A 13160-nucleotide genomic window follows, 5' to 3' on the forward strand; every position below is an offset into this window, starting at 1 on the left:
CATAGACTGTATAATAAATAGGTTCTTACGCGTAAAAGTAAATGGGAATTTTCTATGGGAATTTAGGTTAAATGCATGAAATAATGTCTGTGGTTAACAAAAGTTTATGAAACAGCAAAGTTTGTGTTCAGCAAGATGATCTTCACAAATTAGGACCAGTTTTATGACTTTTGAAGCATTTTCTGAAAATTGCGTAACCCCCCCCCCCACACACACATTTATAGTAGGCTTCAGAAATCATAAAAGTGGGCCTCATTTGTCAAGATTATCTTGCTGTGTGCAAACTTCGCTCTTTCATAAACTTTTGTTTATGATTTTTTTTTTCAAGCATTTAACCAAAATCCCCATACAAAAATCCCAAGCAAGAAAGTCTTCTACTCATGTTATACACTTTGTGATTTAGAATGATGGAACAGTTGTGTCAGAGGTGTCTGGTTATACAGTATGCTAAACAAATTTCATGGATGCCTTCCAGTCAAACACAGTCAAGAATTTAAATACGGGATAGTGCTTGATAAGATAATTGAACAATACAAATGGATGATGTGGGGGTAAAAAAAAAATCCAGGATAAAGAAAAGATTGTATTGTCTTTATATTCTCTGTCTGCTCACCCAATTTTATTCAGTGACCATGTCAGTGATTTTCCTCAGCTGGGTTGTTAAAAATTCCAGTCAAAATAACCCACAGTTTTTGACAGATTTTCAGGATCCTTGAGATCATTTCAAACCAGTGTGATATCTCAATAATCAGAGCCACTTTATAGCATGTACTCATACATTAGAATTAAAAAAAATATTATTTTGTAATTGTTTAATTCAATGTTTTACAGACGTACAATATGAGGTTGCATAATCTTACTACTATAATAAGACGAGGCCCACAATTGCTCAGCAGGCAAGCACGTGTAGCTCATCAGCTTGCACGCGTAAAAAATGAAAAGAAGCGACTAACGAGAAATGAGCGTGCGATATTTAGATTTCTTTTTTTTGTATTTTGAGATGGGGGGGGGGGGGGCATGTGAAGTTTTTGTATTTTCTGTTTTGCATTTGTTTGCATTGTGTTTCACTATGTATGTTTTATATACCCACCCCCACGCAAATGGTTTCGCCCACCTTTGACACGGTGCTTCTCTGCCTTAGCACTGATGATAACGTTCAGGCTTCTGCCTAGTGCCTACCGAAGAGATGGCGTTCAAATTCATTATACTGTATTATAATAAACACTGGCTAAACACTGGCTCTCAAAGAGGGGGCGCAGTGGTAGCGCTGTCGCCTTACAGCAAGAAGGTCCGGGGTTAGATTCCCGCCTGTGACGCTGTGGGCGCTGAGGGTGTGTCCCCATCCCCATCTCCTCAGTGCCAACTGCCCAGTTGGGCTCGTCGAAAGGGCCTTTCTGTGCAGAGTTTGCATTTTCACCCCGCGCTCCCCTGGGGTTTCCTCTAGATAGGAACCCCCCGCTAAAAACATTTTAAAAAAGAAGAAAAAAAAGAAAAGGCTCTCACGAGAGAACATTATCATCACTGTTGAAGCCGTCATCAGAATATTCTCAGTTTTGATGCATGTGAGGCATGTCGGGTTTGTCTGATGTTCGTCAAAGCCAGGTCAATGTAGGGAAAGCCTGATGACTGGACTTCTAAATTTCCAAGAAAAAAACAACATCAACAACAACAACAAACAAAAACACATTCATATATTGACAGGGAAAACATGGAGGGGTGCAGAAACTACTGAAGTATAAACTTAGCTGTGATATACCTATGTGCACTGCTTCAATCACCAACTTCATTTAATTATTCATGTCAGTTGAGTTGAGGAGGTTTTCCATATCTGCAATCTAGCATACTCTACAAATTATTTAGCCTAGAAAACCCACAATATCAAATCACTACAAAGGCTAAACTTTAAACACCTGTTCGATCAGCAGTGGATATGTCGACTAGCCTGGTATCCAGCCCCATAGGTCGATAGTATCAGGATTTTATCTCATTTATCATTTATCTATGCATTGGGCAATTTTGCAAAGAGACAGAATAGGCCTTATGCTGAAGGTCACGTGACCAAATCGGAATACGATGCTCTCACCTTCCGCTGCCTACCTGGGCTCGCTGTAAACATTGAATTGACGGCGGCAATATACTGTAACAGGTACAGTCACTAAGATCAAATGTGATTTTACTGTTTTGATTTGATTATCCTTTTTGAATATGGCGCTATTTTACACAAGATGCCTCCAGGAGCTACCAAAGATGAGCATAACTGATGTCCATCGCATATGCAGGGTGAGATCTAAAACTCCTGATAGCAAAATGGATGAATTTTAAGCTATGCTTTCTCATACTTAGCCTCAACGTGAGACTCATCAGGAAGAATGACTGATGAGTCTCGCGTTGAGGCTAAATGAAACCTTACTTATGTCACTAGCTAACGCTAATAATAAATAAAACTTCTCACTCTGCAAATTTCTGATTAACGTTCTGATTAACGTTACTTGTAGCCTATGTTTGCTAACGTTATCTAGCTAATGCTATAATGTTAAGGTATAAGACCTAATCATGTTGTCAGGCTGACTGGTGCTGTCAGCATCAGGGCAGCCTGTCACAGTTCTTTGAAGAAAAACGAAAAGCCACACAGCTCGAGAGTAACGTTAGGGATGCAGAGAGGCTTCAAAACTGTCAAGTCAAGTCAAGTCAACTTTATTTATATAGCACATTTACAAACAGCAGCAGCTGAACCAAAGTGCTTCACAGGCAAGGAGTAAATGAGGAGCACAAATATAAAACAGGTAAAGTGCAGAAATACTAAGTAAAAAATGCAACACAATACAGGAGATGATAGAGATTAAAAGGAGAGAAGAGAGAGAGAAGATAAAAGGAATAAGAACAATAAAACAATTCAAAACAATAAAAGCCGGGAGTTGACGATGGTTAGGTGGAGGGGAAGGCCAGGGAGAACAGGTGGGTTTTGAGGAGGGATTTAAAAACCTCCAGGCTCTGGGCAGACCTTACGTGGAGGGGGAGGCTGTTCCACAGCTTGGGGGCAGCTGCCGCGAAGGCTCTGTCTCCCCTAGTTTTAAGCCTATAGTCTTGGGGATCACAAGGAGCGACTTCACTGTCCCTGAACTGGAACAGAGAACAGAACCCAACCCATGCATCCATTACTAACCTAATGTTGCAAAGCTAACGTTAGCAAACATAGGCTACAAGTGAGTGACAGGTTTTCTCTCAGATTAGCGTCAACTAGTGACATAACACAAGTAATGTTCCATTATGCTTGTTCGGGACAAATACATCTAGTCACAGATGTATGAGGAAGCATAAAGCTTAAAACTCTAAATCCATTTTGGTGACAGGAGTTTTAGATGTCACCCTATATGCGATGGACATCGGTTATGCTCATCTTTGGTAGCTCCTGGAGGCATCTTGTATAAAATAGCGCCATATTCAAAAAGGATAATCAAATGAAAATGGTCAAAACAAATGTGATCTTAGTGATTGATTGTACATGTTACATCAGTATGTCTTCGCCATCAATTCAATGTTCACAGTGAGCCCAGCTAGGCAGCGGAAGCTGAGAGTATTGTATTCCGCTTTGGTCACGTGACCTTCAGCATATAAGGCCTATTCTGTGGGTTCTGGAACAATAACGATGGCTAGTGTGTATATCTCTCTGCCTGTGTGCGTGTCTGTTTGTGTCTTTTCTCTTGGAGAAAAAAATGGCACTACACCCTTGAATGGGACGTTAATTAAACCTGTTAATATTGCTGTCTTATTTTAAACAAACAACTTAATACGTTTTGTATAAAATACAAAAAAGGGCTGAACTTCTGGGTGGGGGAGGGCAGATCTTTTTTTTTTTTAACAGATGCAGGGGGAAGGCAGAGTGAAAATAATGTTACGGAGGGCAGTTAATTTTTTTTATGATTTCACCCCACCTAAATATCGAACTTGTTAGATGAAGAGGTTATGAAGAGGTGCAAATGTGTGTACAGTATCATTATGCACATCCATTGACACACACATGCCCAAGTCCAGGTTTCAGTATCTCTAGTAATATTAAAGGAGCTATATGTGATTTTGGAGAAAGAATGAGTCAACACAGTTCTCATTTTCCCAGGTCATCACATACTGACGCTTTGGGTTGGTGGTGGCGCACCAACTGAAAGCGTCAGTATTTGAAGACCTGTGGATGAGAACCGTGTTTTTTTTCTGGATTTCCACCCCATTTCCACCCCAAATGTACTTGGCCAATTCCCCCTGCTGTCCTGGTCGCTGCCCCACCCCCTTTGCCGACCTGGGGAGAGCTGTAGACACACACATGCTTCCTCCGATACATGTGCAGTTGCCAGCCGCTTCTTTTCACCCGACAGCGGGGAGCTTCACCGGCAGGACGTAGCACGTGGGAGGATGACGCTATTCCCACCAGTTCCCTTCCGACCCGAACAGGCCCCCTGACCGACCAGAGGAGGCGCTAGTGCAGCGACCAGGACACATGCCCTCATTCCACCTTCCCACCCGCAGACACAGCCAATCATGCCTGTATGGACACCCGACCAAGCCGGAGGTAACACGGGGGCGCGCGGACCTGCGACCCTCGTGTTTGTAGGCAGGGAAAATGGAATGAGAAGCGTGTTAACTCAATGTTTCTCCAAGAATCACATGTACTTTTAAAGCTGTTTGAATTGACCTCAAATGAATCACATTATGAAGCAGTTATCCCTTTCCTTTATGACTCCAGGTGAAACCTACAGGTACTTAAGAGTTTTTCCTGAGGTACTTAAGGAAAGTCACTCAAGGACAGGGTAAAAATAATCGAAACATGTAGAATGGGTAGAGTTTGAAACTGAGTACATGTTATGCAAGTAATGGCTGTGTAATCAAATAACTTTTAGCAAACAATTACAAAACTACAGTCAAGCCCACATAAAACTCACTTACTGTAGGGATTGTTTTTTCATCTCTATATGCATAAGCAGAGTGCATTGTACAAATTACACTGCAATACAAATTGAAACAAAATGTGTGAAGAATATACTATGTGCCATACAAAACATGTAACTTTTTTTTTTTTTTTTGCCTTTTTTCTATCAGATGGCTGATGCACAGCAGAAACAAATTGAACATGAGAAGATAGTACTCCAGCAAACATTCCTGACAGAGAAGGAGATGCTATTGAAGAAAGAGCGGCTCATTGAAGATGAGAAAAAGAAGCTGGAGAGCCAGTTTGAAGAGGAAGTCAAAAAGGCCAAAGCTCTCAAAGATGAACAGGTACACCAGAGAAAGCAGATGGAGGAAGAGAAGAAGACACTTCAGGCTACCATGGATGCTGCCCTCAACAAACAGAAAGAGGCTGAAAAAGAGATGCAGAACAAACAAAAAGAAATGCAAGAGCTGGAAAAGAAGAGACTTGAGCAGGAAAGGATTCTTGCAGAAGAGAACATGAAACTACGTGAGAAACTGCAGCAGCTTGAGGATGCTCAGAAAGTCGCTGAGAAAGAAGTAATCCATGTAACAACGGTTGAGACAACAAAGACAGTTTTCAATGGTCAAAATGCCGGAGATGTGGTAGACAGTGTGGAAGGGAGAAAAGATCCATTGGCTTTTGACGGTATCCGTGAAAAGGTCCCTGCAAGCAGGCTTCATGACCTCGGCCTTTTATCCAAGAAGGAGTTCGACAAGCTGAAGAAAGGCAAAACCACTGTGCAAGAGCTTGGTGAGACTGAAAAGCTAAGAACAATTCTGAAAGGAAAGAACTGCATAGCTGGTCTGTTGACACCTTCTAATCAGAAAATGACAATCTATCAAGCATCGAAAGAGAAGAAGATTACTCCAGGCACAGCCATGATCCTTCTTGAAGCACAGGCAGCCACAGGTTACATGATTGACCCCATCAAGAACCAGAAACTTTCTGTTAGTGAAGCTGTCAAGGAAGGCCTGATTGGCCCTGAACTGCACAACAAAATGCTTTCAGCTGAGAGAGCTGCTATTGGCTACAAAGATCCATACACTGGTGGGAAGATCTCTGTCTTTGAAGCTATGAAAAAGGGTCTGATTGAACATGATCATGCCATCAGAGTCCTTGAGGCTCAGCTTGCAACTGGTGGAATAATTGACTCTATCAATAGTCATCGTGTACCCAATGAAACAGCATACAAACAAGGACAATACGATGCAGAAATGAACAAGATTCTGGCAAACCCCTCAGATGACACTAAGGGATACTTTGACCCCAGCACTCAGGAACCCTTGACATATTCTCAGCTGATGGGGAGATGTACCACTGATCCCAACACTGGTCTCCTACTCCTGCCGATCACAGATAAGGCTGCTCAGTGCTCACGTATATACACAGAGGAGGAGACCAAGGATGTGTTCAGCAAAACAACTGTGTCTGTGCCATTCGGAAGATTCAAGGGAAAGACTGTCACTATTTGGGAAATAATCAATTCTGAGTATTTCACTGAGGACCAAAAGAAGGACCTTCTCCGTCAATACAAGACAGGCAAAATCACAATAGAAAAAATCATTAAGATTGTGATTACTGTGGCAGAGGAGAAAGAGAAGAAGAATGAATTAGCCTTTGATGGTCTAAGAGCACCTGTCCCTGCTACTGAGCTCCTGGAATCCAAAATAATTGACAAAGACCTGTACAACAAACTGCACAAGGGCAATAAGACAATCAAAGAAGTGTCTGAAATGGAAGCGGTCCGCAAAGCACTGAAGGGCACAAACTGCATTGCAGGAGTAGTTATTGACTCATCCAAAGAGACAATGTCCTTCTATCAAGCTATGAAGAAGGACATGATGAGGGCAGGGCTTGCCTTGAATATGCTTGAGGCACAAGCGGGAACAGGGTATCTGGTTGACCCTGTAAATAATAAGAAGTGCACTGTTGATGAAGCTGTCAAAGCGGGTGTTGTTGGCCCTGAGCTGCACGAGAAGCTCTTATCTGCAGAGAGAGCCGTTACAGGCTACAAGGACCCTTACACTGGAAAGACTGTATCTCTGTTTCAGGCAATGAAGAAAGATCTCATCCCTAAAGAACAAGGAATCCGACTGCTTGATGCACAGCTGACCACAGGTGGCATCATTGATCCGGTAAAAAGTCATCGCATCCCACATGATGTTGCCTGTAAGAGAGGGTATTTTGATGATGACATGAACCAGATTCTAAGCAATCCCACTGATGAAACAAAATGCTTCTTTGACCCCAACACACAGGAAAATGTCACGTACTCAGAGCTCTTCAAGAGATGTGTTCCTGACAAAAAAAATTGTCTCCATCTACTCCCTCTGTCTGGCCAAGCAATCAGTGCAAAGGAAGAGCAGACATACACTGAAGCCCAGACGAAAGAGGCTATGACTCAGGCAACTGTGGAGCTCGAGTCTGGGCCATTTAAAGGGAAGAAGATGACCCTCTGGGAGCTGATTAACTCTGAATATCTCACTGAGGAACAAAGACTTGACCTCATCAGACAGTACAGGTCAGGGAAGGTTACAATTGAAAAGATCATCACGATTGTTATCACAATTGTCAATGAGAAAGAGGCCAAGAAGCAAGAAGAGTCCAGCTTCAAGGGACTCAGAGCTCCTGTCTCAGCGAAGTCCCTGTACAATTCCAAAATCATTGACAAAGATACATTTGACCTCCTGCAGCAAGGCAAAACGACACCTAAACAAGTCAGTGAGAATCCCAATGTCAACAAATATCTTCAGGGCTCTGACAGCATTGCTGGCCTCTATCTGGAGCCAACAAAGGAGAAAATCAGCATTTATCAAGCTATGAAGAAAAAGCTCCTCAGGCACAACACAGGCCTTGCACTCCTCGAGGCTCAAGCTGCCACTGGCTTCATTGTAGATCCAGTAAGGAACCAGTGCCTGTCTGTAGATGAAGCTGTGAAAACAGGCCTTGTTGGCCCTGAGCTCCATGAAAAACTCCTCTCTGCAGAAAAGGCCGTCACTGGCTATAAAGATCCTTTCACAGGCAACAAAATCTCTCTTTTCGAAGCAATGCAAAAAGATCTAATCCTGAAAGAGCATGCCATGCCGCTGTTGGAAGCACAGATGGTTACTGGAGGAATCATTGACCCTGTAAACAGCCTCCGCATCCCAATTGATGTTGCATATCAAAAGAACCTTTTCAGTAAAGAAATTGCACACACCCTATCTGAACCATCAGATAACAACAAAGCTTTCTCAGACCCAGAAACTGATGAGAATGTAACCTACAAACAGCTGAAAGACAAGTGCAGAAAAGATCCAGAGACAGGCCTGCATATCCTTCTACTCTCTAAACCCCAGTCTCCCACTGTTGTGGAGAAGACATACCTTTACACTGAGGAACAAACAGAGAGTGAACTGACCAACACCCAAATCGACATTCCACTTGAAGGCCTTGGCCTTGGAGAGTCAACGAGTCTCTGGGATGTCATTAACTCAAATTTGCTTCCAGAGCAGGAGAGGCAGAGGCTCATGGATGAATATCGCTCTGGCAACATCACTAAAGAGCGCATGATCATCATTATTATTGAGATTATGGAACAGAGAGAAATTATCAGAGAGGGGAGTCCAATGACATGCAAGACAATCAGGAGAAGGATAACTATCGAGGAGCTGTACAATGCCCGCATCATTGACCTGGAGACATACAACCTCCTCAAACAGGGCAAGAGGGATATCCGTGACATAATGGAGGTGACCACTGTGAAGCAGTATCTCTATGGCACAGGCTGTGTTGCTGGGGTCATAACTGACAGCTCTAAGATGAGCATTTACCAAGCAATGAAGAGAGGCTTCATGAAGCCGGAAATAGCTCTCGGCCTCCTAGAGGCACAAGCTGCCACAGGATTCATTGTTGATCCAATAAAAAATGAAACACTCACTGTTGATGAGGCTGTCCGTAAGGGTGTTGTTGGCCCTGAAATCCATGACAAACTTCTTTCAGCTGAAAGAGCAGTCACAGGATACAAAGATCCATACAGTGGAAAAACCATATCTCTTTTCCAGGCCATGAAGAAGGATCTTGTCCTGGAGGAATATGCTCTGAAAATGCTGGAGGCTCAAACTGCCACTGGGGGCATTATTGATCCTGAATTCCAATTCCACCTCCCAGCAGACATTGCCATGCAGCGAGGTTACATCAACAAAGAGACCAATGAGAGACTGACTGATGATACCAAAGGATTCATTGACCCTGTCACTGAGGAGAAGCTGTCGTATGCACAGTTGCTCAAGAGATGCAAGTTGGATGGTGGGTTGCGCCTCCTCTCCCTGGGAGATAAGAGGCTGATGTTCAAAGGTCTGAGGAAGCAGATCACAATCGAGGAGCTGCTCCGCTCACAAATTATTGACCAGCAGACTGTCACTCAACTGAATGAAGGTCATATTTCAGTGGAGGAGTTAAGCAATAGGCTATCAAGATACCTTGAGGGAACTAGTTGTATTGCTGGAGTATATTTAGAGTCCACAAATGAACGTCTTTCAATTTACCAGGCCATGAAGAAGAACATGATCAGGCCAGGCACTGCATTTGAACTGCTTGAGGCCCAGGCAGCCACAGGGTATGTCATTGATCCAATCAAAAACCTCAAACTGACTGTCAATGAATCAGTGAGGATGGGGATTGTAGGACCAGAATTCAAAGACAAGCTCCTCTCTGCTGAGCGTGCAGTGACAGGATACAGAGATCCTTATTCAGGCAAGACAATTTCCCTCTTCCAAGCCATGAAAAAGGGACTAATCTTAAAAGATCATGGTATCCGTCTCCTGGAGGCCCAGATCGCCACTGGTGGAATCATTGACCCAGAGGAAAGTCATCGTTTGCCAGTTGAGGTAGCCTACAAACGTGGCCTCTTTGATGAGGAGATGAATGAGATTCTGACAGATCCATCTGATGACACCAAGGGCTTCTTTGATCCCAACACTGAGGAAAACCTAACCTACCTCCAGCTCATGGAGAGGTGTATCACAGACCCAGACAGTGGCCTGGTGCTCCTGCTCCTGAAGCAGAAGAAGCGAGAAAGTAAGACATCCTCCAAATCCTCAGTTCGTAAGCGCAGAGTTGTCATTGTAGACCCAGAGACAGGCAAAGAGATGAGCGTATATGAGGCCTACAGGAACGGACTCATTGACCACCAAACCTATCTGGAGCTTGCTGAGCAGGAGTGTGAATGGGAAGAGATCACAATCACCTCCTCTGATGGTAATGTCAAATCTATAATCATCGACAGGAGGTCAGGAAGACAATATGATGTTGATGATGCTCTTTCCCGGGGTCTTATTGACCAGAATGCTCTAGATACATACCGCTCTGGAAACCTGTCCATCACAGAATTTGCTGACATGCTCTCTGGAAACATGGGAGGCTTCCGCTCTCGCTCATCCTCCATTGGTTCCACCACTGGCTCCACCTCCTCTTATCCTATGAGCCCCATACCCACCATTAAAGCACCTGCAATCATTTGGAATGACCCAACAGAAGAGACTGGCCCCATTGCTGGAATATTGGACACAGACACTCTGGAGAAGGTGTCTATCACTGAAGCCATGCACAGAAACCTGGTAGACAATATAACAGGCCAAAGGTTGTTGGAGGCCCAAGCTTGCACAGGTGGAATAATTGACCCTACAACTGGGGAGAAATTCTCTGTCACTGATGCAACAGAAAAAGCCCTTATAGATAAAGTAATGGTTGATCGCATTAACTTGGCTCAAAAAGCATTCAATGGATTTGAAGACCCCAGAACTAAAGTGAAGATGTCTGCTTCCCAGGCTCTAAAGAAGGGCTGGTTGTATTATGAAGCTGGGCAGCGTTTCCTTGAGGTCCAGTATCTGACTGGTGGGCTTATTGAGCCTGATGTTGAGGCCAGGGTGACACTAGATGAATCCATCAAGAAGGGAACAATTGATGCCCGTACTGCTCAGAAGCTGAGAGATGTCAGTGCTTACTCCAAATATCTAACATGCCCAAAAACCAAACTGAAAATCTCCTTCAAAGATGCCATGGACAGAAGCATGGTGGAGGAAGGATCTGGTCTAAGGCTGCTCGAGGCCTCCTCACAGTCCAGCAAAGGCCTCTATAGTCCCTATAATGTCAGCGGGACAGGATCTGCCACTGGCTCCCGGAGCGGCTCAAGAACTGGCTCCAGATCAGGCTCCCGGAGAGGCAGCATTGATGCCGGCTCTGGCTTCAGCATGAACTTCTCCTCCTCCTCCTTCACATCCTCCTCAACCAGCTATGGTCGCAGATTCTAACGTGGATTAGCTAACGTTAGTCCTGGCCCTAACAAATAGGCCATATGACTAAGTATCAATGATACTAATACACTCTACAGTTGCATATCTCTCACAGGAAAATAGTTTCGCGTGAGAAAAAAATTATAATTAATTTATTTTGCCCTGCATGTGGTCAGATTAAGAAATGGCTATGCTATTGAAAAGGCTTTCTTTCATACGTAATAGATTTCTAAATATATGCCTTACATATTCAGCCTTAACTAAGAATTGCTAGAAACATTTAATTTCCTTTTCTTTAGTACTGATTATCAAGTCAATTTATATTTTTGAAAGCAAAGCATAACATGTCTTTTTGTTCAAGTGACCACAACTGATTTTGTAGTTTTAATTTTACACTTGTATACATGCTTTCTAAAACTAATATAATATTAGTATATATACGTATATATACACGTATGTACGTTGAACAGAGATATTTTTCCAGTGTTCCTTTTTTCCTTTGAAATTCAAGAATATTTGTCCTCTATTTTTTAATCTTTGTGACAATACTCAATGAGAAATGCCATAATAACATAGTTATATTGTTTTTAACAGATTCCAAAATTTGTAGATGCCTTCACATTTCTGAATGTTTGTATAGAGTTTGGCCAGATGATTTTCTTTTTTATTATTATTATTATTGTTATTTTTATGTTTTGTGTTTATTGTTGCCTGGCTAAGTAAATCATTTACCAAGTTAGCTGCAACACAGAATACATACTACAAAATGACACTACAAAAATACAACACTGGATACAGAGTGTAAGAATTCAAAATGTGTCGACTGCTCTGAAACCAATTTGACATCTGTCATTACATTGCACTCATGCCCCTTTATATTCAGTGGACTTTCACATCACTTCAGCTCATTATGCCATTGTTTCACACACTCCAAAGTTTTGGATTCCTCCTCATTCACCCTCAGTCAAGTGTTCCTGGTAAATCGTCCCAAGATGATGTCAGACTTGTTCCTGTTCTCCCTTATAGACCTGCCTCCTGTTGTTTTGGTTCTTGTAAGTAAGAAATTAGTTCATTCATCTTTTTCTTGTGTTTGTTTTGTCATCTTTATTTTGATCACATCAGACCCACAAATTAGGTCACATCAACCCCCCCACCCCCCCACACACACACACACACACACACACACACACACACACACACACACTCACCAGTAGGGTGGCGGTGCTAAATTTTTTCACTGATTATCGTCTATCACTCTTCTTGTCTTTTTGGCAGCTGTCTCACTCCTTCAAAATGTGGCATGGGAGCACAGATACTCAGTTGGCCGGAGCGTATGAGCCACTCAACTTGGATGGATTTGTGAGTCCACGGCATCCTCATCCAGTTATACAGGTAAATTGACTATCATGAAAACTGATGTCACCCTTGTTTTCATTTCCTTTATTTGCGAAAGATGAAGCTTTTCATTTTAATCAAGATTTATTTGCTAATTTTTCATTTTTGTTGCTCTTTTCCCCCAGCTGCATGGTTTGGTTTACTTTAATGCATCATAATTTGTCTTTTGTTTCTAGATCTGCCATTGAGTATGTCCTTTCTTCCATTGCACATCACATTTGAAGAGAGTTGAGGCTTGTGACCCTGACACCACCTTGGGATGCCTTACTAGGAACAATCTTCATTCATGAACTCTATGCATATTTGTTACTTGAATGTTAATGTTAATCATCATATCATCATATTTTGGAGAACACTACCAGGGCGCACACACACACACACACACACACACACACACACACACACACACACACACACACACACACACACACACACACACACACACACACACACACACACACACACACACACAGCTGTGTCCTTTCATGTGATTGTTTTTATGAAGATTTCCACTACAAGTCCACTACATAGCT

At 42.7% G+C, this 13160-nt stretch overlaps 1 protein-coding gene across 1 annotated transcript in view; it reads left to right on the forward strand.

The window, feature by feature from the left end:
• The window catches only part of LOC310786383 (plectin-like), a gene marked incomplete at its 5' end in the record, with an annotated part of 61045 nt that extends 48219 nt beyond the window's left edge, over positions 1–12826 (forward strand). The window contains 3 exons of the mRNA XM_083647589.1: positions 5089–12284; positions 12508–12624; positions 12804–12826. Coding sequence (XP_083503715.1) covers positions 5089–11250 — 6162 coding nt within the window. The 3' untranslated portion in view covers positions 11251–12284; positions 12508–12624; positions 12804–12826. The remainder of the gene's footprint in view (positions 1–5088; positions 12285–12507; positions 12625–12803) is intronic.
• Positions 12827–13160: the final 334 nt, after the last annotated feature.

Source organism: Poromitra crassiceps (assembly GCF_964638095.1).
Source record: "Poromitra crassiceps genome assembly, chromosome: 1".
Lineage (NCBI taxonomy): Eukaryota > Metazoa > Chordata > Actinopteri > Beryciformes > Melamphaidae > Poromitra > Poromitra crassiceps.